This window comes from Falco naumanni, chromosome 4, assembly GCF_017639655.2.
Source record: "Falco naumanni isolate bFalNau1 chromosome 4, bFalNau1.pat, whole genome shotgun sequence".
Taxonomy (NCBI): Eukaryota; Metazoa; Chordata; class Aves; order Falconiformes; family Falconidae; genus Falco; species Falco naumanni.
The window spans coordinates 35363988-35379835 of NC_054057.1; the positions used below are offsets into that span (position 1 = coordinate 35363988).

Sequence of the window (15848 nt, forward strand, 5' to 3'; positions counted from 1 at the left end):
ATTTTTCTACCTTATTCTTGATAGAGTTTGCATACTGCCTAAAAGTGCACTTAGTCAACAGGGTAAGATGCTTTCACAAGGGTGATCCCGAGCCAAATGCCAGCCATCCTGCCAGTAGGAGGAAGAAATTCTAATTGTCTTTATATTTAAGTTGCTGTTTCCTATCCCAACTTCCCTGAACTCTCTCAGCCAATAAAGCCATCACTTACTCAGGGTTTTGGGGTTTTGTCTCAGTCAATGGATATTTCATTCTGGGAAGTTAGCAAAGGTACCACTTCATCTAAGTAAAGCAGTAAATTAGAATAGTTTTTAAGAAATAAATTAGAGCTAATTATTCAGTGTTGGAGTAGCTTGAGCAGCATCTGACTACATCTTTCATCAAAGACTGATAAGTGTTAATCAAAATGCAGGTAACATCTCCAAAACATAAAAGGCTGTCGGCAGGATCATGACACAAAGATTCTATGTCTGTGCACGCAACTCTGGTTTAGAGGTCTGCGTTCAAACGTGTGCACACATGGTTTCCTACATTGAGAAATGAGATCTCCTGCCTTGACGGTTCCTACTTTTACGTGTTTGTGGTGTTGCTTTGAATTTTTTCTGCAGTTCTTTTACACCACGTGACCACTACAGCTTCTTAGTTGAGTTTCTGGTTTGATACGTGATGTTACAGTGCTGGGGAGAGACTAGGATGTTGTCCTGTATCAGTACCAGAGCGGGAGGCTCCCTACTTAAAGGACTTAGTTGAAAGGTATGTTCTGCAGGTGCAGTCAAGCATTATTATCTATCCTTTTATTATGTGACTTCCCTGTCACATCCATCCATCACGTGACCTGATACACAGGTCTGATTTTAGGATAGAAGAGGTCTGAAAATTAGTATGACTGAACAGCAGGCTGTTCGTTACTGTTGTCATCTTTCTGTTCCTTGGAAGTACGACCTATTTCCGCTCTTCCCTGAATCCTTGGCTACTAAAACCTCTTGGTCACGTATTTTATTATTGTAGGTTTTTATCATGTTTGACAACCACTGTTTGATGAACATCACTGATTTAACAGATCTTTGGCAGAAGAAACAACTTTAAGTGAGGCATCGAATATGAAAAGCCATTAGAAAAAACATGGTATGTAAAAATACTGTGTCTGGCAGGTGCCTACTCTCAGCCCATTGTGCAGTCTGAATCTGACTAGAGAAATCTTCACGTGTTTCGGGGAAGAAATTTTTGAATAATTTCACATTTCCATTAAAATAGTTTTTGTCACTGACATCAAGTCAGCCTTCCTCCTTCCTGTCATTTCACCTGTCTAGCGCTGCTTGCCATTGTGTGTCAGTCTAACTGGAAACTACTTTGTAAAGATCATGAATTAGTCCCATGTTGATGCTGTTCAAAAGGAAGAAAAACATGGCAACAACAAACTTTCAACAATTGCTTTTACTCTGTTCACATGCCCAAATCAGTTAGTTACTTGGTCTGCATCTTTTCTTTCAAGACCAACTGGTGTGAAGCAGTGGGTTCAGTGTGTTGTGCATTGTGAACATTGTACTACAAAAGTTTTGTGCTTCTCTTTTCTTCTCGCAGTAAAGAAAATGGTAGTGACTGTAAACATCTTGCAATTTACTTTTGGCGTTCCATGTAACCTATAGATACAGTATGTCAGTTACGAGAATAGCCCAAACCAGAATACTTAATTCTCAAGTGTGTAAACATTCAACCCAAATACTGTATAATTAAAATATCAGTTAATAGTTCCTTATTCTTCGTGTCATTGACAAGTTAAGGCTAGTAAACCAACTTTCCCCCTTTTTCTTGTGAATGAGCGGGGAGAGGAGGAGGGAAAGAGGGCACTGAGCTTTTGAAAATGATGGAAAGACCTTTGCAAAGTATGCACAAAAGGACTGTCAAATACACTGTTTTCCTTCAGTGTTTTTAGAAAGTTTTATACAGAATACGTATCCACAATTCATTTGTGGCTTTGAAAGCCTCTGGGGGTACTTCATGTTGTGTGTGACCCACAGTTTGATTCAACAAAGGGATATGTAATGAAAACTAATGTGAGGTCTCCTGGCTTTTCTGTTCACTGTTTGAAGACTTCCTGGTCTGGACAGGTTGTGAAAGCTGCAAGGAGTAACTGCTGACTGATTACCCAGTATTTTCATGAGGCAAAGGATTAGTTTTTTGTATAAAGGGCTGGATCAACTGGTCAGAAAGAAGGTTTTGGAATTTAACTGTGTTTTTGACAGTTGATGACAAAAAGTGAACTGCGTTGTCTGCTGATAACCAGTAGCTTACTATGGGATGGCAGACATTGCTCTGAATTCATTTGGTGCTGTCAGGGTTCTGACATAAACCCAAGTGTCCAAGGCATGAAATGAAAGAACTCCTGGTTAATGAGACATTGAAAGAATAGCGCTAAAATTTCTCTAGTGTCTTAAACTCTGCTCTGTGTTTGGTTAATCTGGTATGTTTAGATTTTAGTTTGACTGCAGTGCTCCCAAAGAAAATGGAACTCTCTTTTCTGGCAAAAAAAAAAAAAAAAAAAAAAATCTATTTCTGTATGTAAGTACATACATACATGCCTGAAGGTAATTTTAGGATTGTTTTTTTAGATTCTTGTCCTTAAATCAAAATGCTTAGTTTGACGACATCATAATTTCCACTGCAACCAAATGATCTCACAAAAATATTCTGAGGGCAGTTCAGCAGAAGTAAATTTAATGTTTTAATGAAACAGTTATTGCTTTATGCAAATATATGTGATAAAATAGACTCACAGATGACAAGCCAAAATCATTCAAGCTAAAATCAGAATACTTTATAATTAAAGTGTATTAAAATGCTGGAAATGTTTCTGCAGTTTCTTAAGGAGATGAGAAGTTTTTAGTTATTGTTGTCAGGTATCTTACAACTTTCGTAAATTATGGAGGGTTACTGTGAAGTCTTTAATAATTTGAGTTGCAGCTAGTCACTGGCAGGTAAACCTTTAGTGTTACAGTCACTGCCTTATGTAAACGATTTAGGTCGTCTTTGGATTATTTTATATTCCCATGAGAAACTGCAGATTATTTCCAAGTTCCCTTTTTGATAGCTTCAACTTCCCATTCAGGTCCGTAGCAAGAATGAAGGTCACCTGCCTACAGTAGCTTGTGACAACTGTGTAACCTGCTAATATTTAAGCACCAAGCATTTGTTTATTGTTAATACTGAAGATAAGAATTGTAAAAGAAGGTGCCTTTGCTTTGTAATTGCCCTGTCTTCAGGGAGATGTTTTAATAATTTAGAACTAAAACCCGTATGATGGGAATTGGACAAATGGTGATACTGTTGCTTGCAGGCAGAAGAGAGCATGTTTGCAAACTCATATTTTGGCATATGTGTTTTGAGATGACAGATGAAAATCTTTAAGGGAGAGAGATAAAGTTATTTGAAAATCCAGGTTTTCCGTAGTCAGAGGTCGACTAGCACGTTTACTGAGGAAAGGTGGGTAGTTACTGTGACTCAGCTTTCACAGAGCATTGGCGTGCTCCCCGTGACCCAGTATTCTGCTGTGCTGAGTGCTGTACAGACAAAAAAGAAAGGAAGAACCCTTTTTTCTTATTATTGTTTCAAGTAATAGTGTCATTATTTGTCCAAGTATGTTGGAATGCTGCTGTTATTTTTGTTAGCTATGAGGAAGGGCTCCTGACTGCAGGACTTAAGCTTTTCTTTGAGTCTTATCATAACGTAGCCTTTAGTAAGTTTGCTTTGTGTGTGAGATGCTGTTTCCATTGTGCAGTTGTCTTTTGTTCTTTTTAAGGTTGTAGAATTGGATCCATGCACACACAGGGATTCATGCCCACTCCCACACCCTTCCCAGTTCTCTGAGCTGCTGAGGTGTAGCATTTTGAATAGAGTTGAATAGATGGATTTGATTATAAATAGGATCTTGAAAAGTGAACTTCTGTGTTCAAAGAACAAAACACAACACTGAAACAAAATACATGTACCTGTCAGTTATTCCTACATAATTCCTGTCACGCAATTATTAGTCAAGACATATAATGTATAGGAACTTTTCTCCAGCACGTTTCTCTTACTTGCTCATTCACAAGCGTGAAGTTGCAAATAACAACAGTTACTCTAGCAACAACTTGAGACAGACCTTTCCACAAGTTTATGGGCACTGATGGCACATCCGTAAATTTTTTTTCCCCTTATCACAGAATTAGTAGTTTTCTAAGAGCAGACCATTCTGTTACGATGCTTGTGTGTGGCTGTTTTCCAGGTTTGCTTTCTTCTAAGGGCAGCAGGTTTTTATTTATCACTGCAAACGATCCTGCTCACTTGCTGCTGGAACCTGTTTCACAGTGTAACTTCCATTGCATTGACATCCAGGAGAGAAAATCACAGAGAAACCTTTTGTAACACTGTTCAGGTTGTCTATTCCTGCCATTGTTTTCTGTCTTCATTCTGTAAATTGTGAAGGTGCCAGATAAAGCATGGGACACTTTCTAGATCGCTGTGTGCACTGCAAGGCAGCAGGTGCAGTGCAGGACTCTCAAGAAGTTCCTTGGTAGTGCAGCTATATCTGTTTATATTGTTTTATCTACCTATTGTTTTGAATTTTTTGATTGTGACTCGTGTTGGTAGAACACCTGATCATTCAGGCTGCAAAAGCTACTTTGTGCCATGCCAAAGGCAGAATGAGTGTTTGGGTGTTGGGGGCTGGAGCTGGGACCCAAGTGAAACTGGGAGTGATTGTCTCCATTGAGCTGTGTGAGCTGTTTGGAACCTTGAGCACCACGAGTGTGGGAACCTTGGAGAGGCACGTTGGTGGCTTGTGTGTTCCATTCAGTGATGCCTCTCCCAGAGCTCACTGGAGCTTTGCACAGCTGTGAAATGATGCTTCCTGAAGCAAACCATGGTGTTAAATGGCCTTCTGTCTTAATTGTGGCTTACCCATTGCTTAATTCTGGTCCAAATACATGTTTTATGCTAATAACATTGGATGCCAAATAAAATTCATGCTGCCCTGATAGTCTGCCGCTTCTCCCTGACAGTTTTTAAATGGTAACAGGTATCTAATCTTCAGCGTCCTCCAGGAGCTACTTTTGATCTTGGAGTTGCCCTGGAGAATTTTCCTATCCTTTGCTTTTTTGGGAGAGATGACTATTTTCCTGTCAGATGCAAGCCTGAAGTTGAGCTCTAGTAGTAGCACTGGGGTGACTGCTTTTGGAAGATGGACTGGAGACAGTTCTTTTGAGCTGATGATCAATGCAGTGGTTATACAGTAGCACTGTAGTAACAGAGCAAGCCCTAGGACAATGAAAAGAAGTCTGTAAACTGAGCTGAGGTAGGAAACAAGTATGTCTTAGCAGGTTGACCTTGGTGATGCTTAGGTATGCCTCCAGTTCTGAAAAGTGTAAGGAAGCAAAAGGGAGAGCGGAGTAACAGTGTTAGCATCTTATCATCCCAAGCATCCCTTATCATCTATGGTGAGCAAGAGGGGGGTATTTTTGAAAAATACCCAAGAGTTGATGGAAAAGTCATTTGACTGTTCTCTTTAGTAGCTCATGTGGAAATAAACTTTTTCATTGAAAACCCCCTAATATATCTTATGTATAATTATTGCATTTCTTCAAGTGAGTGGTGAGCTCTAGTTTGCTGAGATACATTGGGATATGTTAATATTACATAATGGCCATAGCAAAGTAGCTTGTTTGTGTATCTTTGGATCACAGTCCTGAAGATCATCTGAGTAAAAATGTGTTGTAGAGGAGCTATGAGACAACAGGGAATATTACTTTTGAGGAAGAAGATGGACTGATGCAGTCAGACTACTGTAGCACTTTATGATAGGTATAGAAAATGATGGGAGAGCTGAGCTTTTTCTGTTAGCAACATGAAAGAAAAGTGGAAGAGAAGTTTCTGGTTTTCACAAAGAGTTGGTTTTCAGGTTCAGTTTCTTGCTGTAGTGTAGTGCATCATGTTTTGTTGTAGGAGTGACAGCAATTGCATCCTTGTCCTCATCCTGAGGCAGACTACAAACTAATAGTCCAGTTAGTTCCTAACTGCATCTTCTGATTTGTGCTTAAAGTTTGGAATGGATATTATTGGTCACAGTGTGATGCTTTTTCCTTTTGTTAAACAGTTTTGCTGAGCAATGACAATGCCTAGCTGTTTTTACCTTAGTATTGGGCTAGTTTTATGGTCCTTCTGTTTTCCAGGTCTTTAAGTAGGAAAATTTTAGAAGTACACAGTCTAAATGTATTTTTACATAGCATTAATTAGCCGTTCTTGGAAATTCTTGTAGTGGTTTTCCTTAAGAAATATACTGCTTTTACCTTGGTTTCTGTACCTACTTCGAAGCATTGGACAAAATGGACAAGTGTTTTCCTGTATGTATGTAATTGATAACTCTGTGTTGGTCTCCGTTCAATTTGCTTGCAAAAATACTATGGTTTATTGGGAATATTGTGTGTGAGAACTATCTTAGGAATAAGCCAGCTGCATTTGCTTTGGGACTTTGAAAGTAGGATCAAAGCTAGCAGGTAATTGCCCAATAAAGTAGGTCTAGCTTTGATGCACTTGGGGGAAGTGAACCTTTCACTTACCATGATGCAGAAGACGGACTGGAATTGCCTGGAGATTTATAATTGTGACAGAGGGAAGATGGATGCGAATAGTTCTGCTTGAGATTTTCTGCCTCTGTTAGCTAGGAGACTTTGTTCTGCTTCACTATTGTGTGGAGTAGACTCAGCACAAGGGTCCAGTTTTGGTAGTGTTTATTCTGTATTTCTGCACACTGAATCAGCCTGTAGGATCGGAGAAGACTTTGTTGATTAGTGTTAATAACATTTCTTTTTCTTAGCTTAGCTAGGTGTTACTGGACAAAGGAACGCAGTAACTGCTGCTTAGTGTAGGATTACATTTTTGCAAAATGTAATTGTAATGTTCAACCTGGAGGATGAGAACTGTTTTTAGAAAATAAATGTTTTTGTCTCAAGTCAGACTGGTCAGACTGAATGTACCTGCTTAGTAGTTATCAGCTTCTGTTACAGTGCTTCTTACCCTAAGCCTTTAGGTAGGTATGGCAAATGCCATCTGATTATATTTTTTGAGGAGAAATACTCAACTTAGTATTAAGAAGGTCTAGCGAGAAGATCTTTTTGATCTGCATTCTGTGCCAGCAGTCCTTGTAGTTATCTGCTTCCCTGCTTGGTGAGCTGGTCCACATCTTGCTTGCAAACTTCCCTGTGATGCTGAGGTCTGTGTAGTTTGCTATCCATTGCAGATCACAGTCAAGTTCTTTTACTTGGATTCTGTTGCACAGAAGGAACGGCAGTGCTTTTACTGAGGTCAGAATATGCTGAAGCATGTTGGGCTAATGAAAAATGGTTACTGGGGCAGCTGAAACAGGAGACAGTGCCCTGGACAGATGTTGATGCAAAACACTTGTAACTTAGGATGCTGTGTGTGATGATGGAAGGTGACCAAGGGGAGTTGCTAGGTTAGAAAAATGGTATGTGTATGTGGTAGTATTAATGTAAATATGTGAGAAGGGTGATTCTCACCTAAATAAGCAGGTTAGTTGTATTAAAATAGAAACTGGAGTGTTGTTTTAGCAAATACTTACACAGTATTAATAAATTACTGGTCTGATTCAAACTTGGCCAGTAACTGCACTTTAACTGGTTTTTGATACTCCAGTCACTCATTTAAACAAGAATGTAAGGTCAGACCCTGGTGTGATCTCCTTTTGAGTTGCACATACTTTTAGCCAGAAGGAAATATTACAATGGACCGCTTACATAAACTGGGCCACATGTGTTTGAGTCTTACAGGTGGACTCAATAACTTGTGATGAAACTCAAGAATACCTCTAGAAGACAGGAGATTTCAATCTTGATTTGAGGTCTTTTTGTGGTGTCAAATACATTGCATTCTTTAGTTGTGTTTAGGAATGGAAGAACAAACAGTATTAGTTTCAACATGAAGCTACTAGAGCTTGTGATCACTTGTTAGGCCTTACATTAAATATCTCTCTGTATATGCCTATAGATTGTGTCCTCTAGAACTAAACAGACTGAGCTCACCAGAGCCTAGCAGAGAGGTAGCCCTGCCACAGCTTCAGTTCTCTGCTTGGAGAAGGGCTGCTCTCCAGCACCTTACCTGATCGGTGTCAAGAGTTTTTAAAGATAATGAGGTAGAGGGGTACATCTTTACCTCCATCAACTTTCTCCTTCGCACTTGAGCACTATTCAGGTTAAACAAAGAAGAAGAAACAAGGTAAGAGATGTTTATCTCTTTACCTTGAGTTAGGACTTACTGTTGTCCCATTAGACTTTTGGAATATTATAGCAATTCCTAAGTATTCCTGGATCCCCATCACCTTTCTACTACTAAAGTGATCTTAACCATAAAGGTGAGAAAGTCAGACGTTTTATATTTGCCATTAGAATAATGCTATTTTGGCGTTAATTCTGATTTTCCTACTGCTCTTCTCTCTTGCCCACCCATGTTGTTTTTCTCTTTATTGGGTGGAGCACACTCGCTGCTTTATTAGTCCTTTTGTGTCTTCTGATATTATATACCATCTGGCAACCTGTTTGTTCTGCCTTGTGTATGGCAAAAATACTAATAGAGTTGATTGGAAATGTACTACAATTTTCTTTGATTCCCACAGGATTCTATTTTCTTGCAGTTGTGCAGTTAAATTTGCCTGGGAAGAGTCTGTTTGCATGTGTTGTTGAGGGTGGAAGTGAGACTGAAAATGCCTGCCGTTGTAAATTGAGCATAGGTCAACAAGGAGAAAATAGCTCCACTGGAGAAAAATGGGCTGAAATTAACATCAAGAGAGCAAGGGAATCTAAGGATATGAACAGCTTCAGTGTGCAAATCAACCTGTGTGTTACTGTCCGTCACTTACAGAGCTTTCCCTTCTTCTGTGCACCGTCTGTCTCCCTTTGCTTAATGTCATTGCTAATGGGAGGGATATGGCATTTTTAAATTCAATTCTTATATTGCCTGTGCTGGCTGGTTCTTCATATACATTGTAACGCACATGTACGCATAGTATGTTGGCTAAAACTTAAATCCACTTTAAGAATGAAAATCTCTGCTGATGTTTTCTGTACGTTATCCCTGTCTTTTCTGTAGTATGTCCTGACTTTGTTATAATCCTGCACCTTAGTTTCTGTACTCCCTGTTGTCTCCTGTTTTTTAAAAATAAATGTTGTTTGTTGGAGAGCTTTCTTCACTGAATCTTACTTAATAAAAATTACTGGGTTTTTTTTCAAGTGTCAGTATCTGTTACATAGCACCTCTTTGTAAAGAGCAGTAACAAACATTATTTCCCTCGGATCTGCTTTATCAAATGCCTCGTCACGCAACTAGAGAGATATCATGCCTACCAGCTCATAGCTGGTTTTATCTCAGGCTGTTTTTTGTCTTTATGGAGAGAAGATAAAGTAAAATGGAGAAGTCTTTCCAGTAACAAAACACATCACCTAAGTCCAGTTATATGAAGGTCAATAAGTATCATCTGAGTTGACTGAAGGAGAAGCAGCTTGTGTCTGTGGGTGACTTTTCATGAGGCATGTTACCTGTTGGCTTGCAGTCTTGTGGGCATCAGGGTACTTAGCCCACCTTCAACTGCTAATGTAACTGACAGCAATTTTCAGAATGGTATTGAGAGCGATATTTTGACATTTTCCAGAAGGGGAATCTGCTAGTAATGCTTGTCATAGGGATCAGTTCTTCTGGGTGTGCAGCTTCAGCTTCGCCCACAGCTGGGGATGGATGAAAGGCTGCATTAAATCCTTCTGCTCTTAGCACTGGTATTGCTGCATTAGCGTCGGTCCTCCTGAAGCTGTAACATAGAGTAATAGAGGGTCTGTTCCTTAACTGGGATCAAATAGACCTTTCAAAATGGAGATTGGTAAATGACGTGGGCAAACCAAATAATGCAGTGCTAACCATCCCTTTCCTCTCCTGTTTCCCAGGAAATGGAAGAATATGGAAGTAGACTGTGGGGAATGGAGGGAAGCTGTGGTCTGCAGCCACTGCTTGGGTTGCTGGTCTGCAGTGCCTCTGCATTCATTGACCTGACTGACTTCAGCCTGTCTTTCAGCGTATCGTTTGAAAGAAACTTGCTGTAAAAAACCCAGTAGAATTGCCCCTCTAATCAAAGGGGGCTGAAAAGTGGTAGCTGGGCTGAGAGCATGTTTTATCTCCCAAGTTTCTCAAGATTGTTAATGTCAGTGAAACCAAAGGAAAGTGAGTGTAAGTTCAACTATCAGCGTGTACCCTTTCATCCCTGGTTTCTTTAGGCTTAGATTTCTGGGACAGTGAAAAATTTAAACTTCAATGCAGATGAAGTTTGACAGTGATTTGTTTTTAATGGCTATAGGTGTTTGAAGTGTCTTTTGTTTGCCTGTATAGTGGCAAGATACTGGATTGCAGCAATATACAAATGTTGGGTTTTTTTCTTTTCACAAAGTAGTTCCCAATTGCTCTAGGGTAACCAGATTTTTACAAATGGGGTTAGATTAAATCTCTGCTTACTACACAATGTTTACGTTTAGGATAGCTTGTACTTTAGAAAAATACACATTTTCTATGAAGATTCCCAGCTTCACGATTACACTTTGGTTTTTTGCAACTGCCTCCACACAGATTTCTGTGCAAACACAGTATTGGGACTCCAGCTGTGGGACTGTGTCAGTTGAATCCTAGCATAACTTCAGGTGTGGTTTTTCCCTTATAAAAAACAAACAAACGAAACTTCTAGAATTTTACAAGAAACCTTATTCCTACAGATTTCTTAAAATACTCAGGATTTTTTTTTTGGAGGGTGTTCTTCGTTGTGTGTGTGTTTTTTTTTTTTTTGTTTTTTTTTTGTTTAGTTTTTAAATGACCCATTTTAGGGTAAGGAAAAACTTACTGAAGATTCTTCATTAAATGTACATGAGGTTATAATACTGTGGTACAGACTTACAGACTCCTACCATTTTCTGCAGTAGTTTAGGGTGCTACTAGAAACGTACTAGCAGTGACATTTGCCTTTACAGCCTGCCGTTGCGCTGGAGAGTCAAGAAAGTAGGTAGTCATGTTTTATTGATAATGTTTCTGATGTTCAATTCTTAGGTGAGATTTTACATCTTGCCCTTTGGCTGTTTATCCCCCGTTACAGAGACGTTTTCGCAAGCTTTTTAAAAATCCAGGTTTGCGGGCAAAGTAATGTTCTTATTTTATTAGAAATAGATTGATGTGATTAATTGACTTCTCAGATAATGGTTATTATGTTGGCAAGCACATTTTACAAAGTATCCTGAAGAAGGAATGGGAAACTATATAGCAGGCACAGACTTGAGGGGATGAATCCCAATTACTGCCAAAAGCAGCAAATGGATGGCACAATCTGTCAACAAGGAAAATATTGATGGGCTTACTCCGTAGTGGATATAGAATATTTTTTAATTCAGTATTTTGGGAAAAAAAATTTTAATTAATTTTGAGTTTTTTGTGCTAAATGTAACAGGATTTAGTTGGAACTGGCTAGTTTTATGATCTGCAGAAAAATCTAGATACTGTGCTTTCTGAATTTTCCTCATCAAAAAGGTCTACGCTATAAGTTTAAATAGTTTAAAATGCTGGAAGTAGAAGTACCAATAAACCAAATAATTACATTGGAATTCAGTCTGTTACAGAGTTGCTTTCTTGGACAAGTTTGTAAGTCTGAGTGTTTTATTCTTGCCATCTGTCAGTTGGGGGCTGCGTATGGTACTCTGAAATTCGTAGAGGAAAGATGCTGGAAGTATAAAAATGTATATGGTAAAGATGGTATAATGCTGAATCCCAGCAGAGAGGTATGTAGAAAAGATTTGATACTTGAACGTCTTTATAACTTGTTAATGTGTGCTTGTTTAAGAATTGCAGGGTTGCATAAGGGAAGCATTTACAACAACAATGTTGAATAACTTAGTGTGAGTAAAATAAGCATGGCCAGCTAAAGCAGTACCTAATTTATCTAAGGTGAACATTTGTTTTCATCACTCATTCTGTTGCTTGAATGCTTCCTTTTAAATGACACTTTGACATCTTTTGTATAAATTACGCATATTAATGTAATTTTATTTACTTGTAGGTGGCTCTAACCAAGAGAGCTGATCCAGCTGAGTTAAAAACAATATTTTTGAAGGTATGTATAAAGTAAATATTTTACTCTTTCTGCTTAAATTTTTCATATCTTTTGCTCCTTTATTGCAGCATACAACTCTTGATAGTTTTTCCAACCATTAATCATTCACTGTATTATTACCATGTTAGATTTAAATACCATTATCAGAATTGAACAATGCTCAACAAGAAGTCAGATACACTCCTGAGTGATTATTGTATTGACTCAGAAAGAAGTATTACTATCTTAGAAAAAAACCTGCATTGTTCAGAGAATGCGGTGGGAGTTTCAGTATTGCTCCTGCACATGGTAAAATGTTCATGTAGACACCTTGCTGTTAGACCATTTGGGAAACTTTCTCCTTCCCTCCTTCCTTGCTTTTTTACTTCTTTAATTTGCAGAAGTGTTGGTAAGATCACCTTCTGAAGGGGTGGCTGTATTTATTATTTAACTAAAATTCCTTCTGTGCTGGCCTGCTGTAGAAGTATGCAAATAAAGAAATGACTTGTGTACTTGCTTCTATACTTGAGAGAAGTGTGCTTTAGTGTTTTGCTGGAAATTGGCTTTCTTTGACCCATTTCATAAATTTAAATAACTATTCCTAACCTTCCTAAGATTTATTAGTACAGTTTCTGTATTAGTTTGGTAATCTGGTGTGAAAAAAAGAGTACAGAAATTAGTGGGTCTGGAGAATATATATATACGAGGTAGGTGCCACAGTGCTACAGGGAGCTGTTGTATCCAAATTATTTTTATGAAGGTGTTGAGTGCCTAAGAGAGCTCATACCTTTCCTACTTCCCTCTCTCCAGCATCATGCACCGCACTCTGTGCACTTCTTGGCATGTTTTCCATTGTCCCTAGTGAGCTATTATTAACAACATGTGTAGGTGTCACTATGTATGTTGCCAGTATTTATAGTTTTATCATATACTGTCAGTATTTATAGCTCTGAAATCAGATTTTCAGTTGAGAAAGCCAGAATTTAACTTATGAAGTCCTGGAACATGTATCTGTCAGGAGAGCAAAAAGGCTCTTGAAGAAAGATGGGATAATGTGATTTTCAGGGGTAAATGCTGTAAGAGCAGGAGCAAGGTAGCAGAAAAGGCAGATGGGGAGTAGACCATTGACCCAAGAAGGTGGTAGCATTGAGGAAGGGAATAAACATAGTGGAGAGAAGCCTGGTCCCTTCTGCGGTAGGAGGTGATGCTCAGTTGTGTGTGTGTGTGGGGAGTTGGTTGGTTTGCTGAGAATAGTGGCAAAATTGTTTCCTATCTGCCTGTGAGTATTCACCTGTTTTGTGTTTCTGAAGATGGTAGCTCCCTCAGCTTTCAGTTTTGGGGGATTGAGTGGGTCGTGGTTAAGCACACGAAATACCACCTCCAGTTTATTTTTTTCCCTTTTCTGCTTTCCCTTCCGCTGAAAAGAAGGGCTCTCAGTAAAGTGGAGTAATGAAATATGAGGTAAATATTCGATGCAATACAGAATTTGTTGTGCTGCTTAGTGCTGAGGAGGAGAAAGGATGAGTGAATGTGATAGTTGTTTTGTGCCCTACAGATAAATGATGGCCGGGGTGTTAATTAAGCTGCCTCAGACAATTGTAAGTGATGAGGCCAATACAGTTGCTTTTGCAGGTTGTGGGATCTTCACTTGTAAAGTTACTTGACAGCCATTCATTCTGCTTCAATTAAGAATTAAAAAATATGGTTGCCTGGTAGGAGTGGTACCCATTGTGTAGAAATAAATGTGAAGCTACCAGCTGAAGTAGTTGATTACAGTCAACTTTTAGTATATTTAATACATCAACCCCCCAATATAATGTTTGCAAATCTTATTTAAAATGGGGTTGAACTGGTTAATACTTGACTATCTAAAATGTATGTAAATAAGTTACCAAAAAGCCATTAAGTACTGTTGTATAATATCAAATTCTCTGTGGGTATAATTGCCAAAGTGGGGAAAAATACAATTGTGAAGAACCATTTTTTTAAATGTCTCTCCTCCAAAACCAATAGAATTGATGTTTTTCTCTTTTTGTTATGATAATTTCCAAGAGTAACTCTACTTTTTCTAAGTCTTCTACCATAACCCCTAAGAGATTAGATTTTAGTCAAAGTGATCAAGCTGACATTTTCCAAGGTCATTTTCTATATGTAGTATAGAGTACGTGATTGGATTTCAAATACACTTGAGTAAATCACAATGACAAGAAACAGGGGGACACTGAAACCTTGTACTGTTTTCTGTTATTGAGTGCCCTAGCAGGGGGTTAGCCTGAATGAAAAAAAAAGAAATACAGGAGCATAGGCTGTCTGACTTATTTGATTTGTTTCTCAATAGCAGCTGTGTTAAAAAGTTTCTGAGGCTGGGATTCTGAAAGGTTCTGTCTCCCTGCAAATGATTACATTGAAATCAATTGATCTGCTAGTTCTTATAAAAGTATACAATTCACAAGTCCTTGCAGTGTATCAGCTAGAAAGCTTGCATTATGAACGTTGCCTATTGAAACAGGAATCCTTAAATGCTAACCAATATATAGATGCCAAAGCAAGTTATTTTTTGTTTGGTCTTGCTTCTCTGAAGCCTTGTTTCTTGAAGATATTGCTGTATCTGAAGACTATATTTATATAGCACTAGAAGAAAATAATCTACTTAGCGTTAGACTTTGGCATCCCTCTGAGAGGTACATGCCTACAGCAGGTATAACGGTACTCTGCAGGCACCAGTGTGGCTCTATGAAATGAAAACTGGCAGTTTCCTTCCCTTAGCAGAGCCATAGCAATGTAAACCAAAACATGTGTCTTTGAAGTACACTACAAAATAGCAATAAGCATCTAATTTATTTATTACTTTACTGTGGATAATGCTCTGTGGGGAGCTGCAACAATGGTTTATCATTCTACCTTGCCTTTTAAAAAAAAGAGAAATTAACAGTTGCTTTCCCGTTCTCCGTGCACATTTGTTATCTCAAGACAAACCTGTTTCCCTTAGAGCTAACACATGGTTTTGCAAATGTTGCCTGGGATTTCTTTTCTTCTTAATTATTGTCCTTGTTTTCTTCCCTTAAAAAACATTTTTAGGGTCGATTTCAGTTTTACCCTTCTACAGAAAATGAAAGCTTTAAATTTTGAGGGGTGACTGAGGGTAAGGGTGGAAACAAAGGCAATTTTATTTATTTATGTATTGTCTTAAAAATACTTTAATATTCGTTTTCCTTGATATGCAACATGTTACTGGAGGCTTCCCTTGGGAGTGAATAAGCTTGGGTCTGTCAATAGCTGTTTTCTGGAGTAATATGCCGGTAACTATGGTATTAAGTGGGAGTAATGTATGCCAGCAGCGTTTGGTGAGGTGTCAGACCTCTTTTCTTGTTTCTTCAGTGTGCTGAATTGTCGAAGTTTTTGTTCTCTCTTACATTTTTCTGCAAATGCTGTTCTTTGGCCTCCTTTCAGCAGTTCAACCAAGGAGTATCTGTAGGGTCTTTACTTAGGGACCAGCAGTGGCTGAAGGTGGTGGGGTGGAGTTCCTCCAAAATAGCACCCCCAGGTGGACAGTCCTACGGGATCATTTACTCCACTAGTACTGCAATGTCATGTTGTGGGTGTAAATCTGCCTTGTTATTCCGAAGTAGAATGGCTACACAAAGGAGTCATTTCATTTAAATAAGATATGCTGGCGTATCCCGTTGCTGT

General features: G+C 38.6%; 1 protein-coding gene across 3 annotated transcripts in view; it reads left to right on the forward strand.

Annotated features, from left to right (window-relative positions):
• SLC25A13 (solute carrier family 25 member 13) overlaps positions 1–15848 on the forward strand; it is a 101584-nt gene that overhangs the window by 11972 nt on the left and 73764 nt on the right. For all 3 annotated transcript variants that reach the window (XM_040590229.1, XM_040590228.1, XM_040590227.1), the window contains one exon: positions 12126–12179. In XM_040590229.1, coding sequence (XP_040446163.1) covers positions 12126–12179 — 54 coding nt within the window. The remainder of the gene's footprint in view (positions 1–12125; positions 12180–15848) is intronic.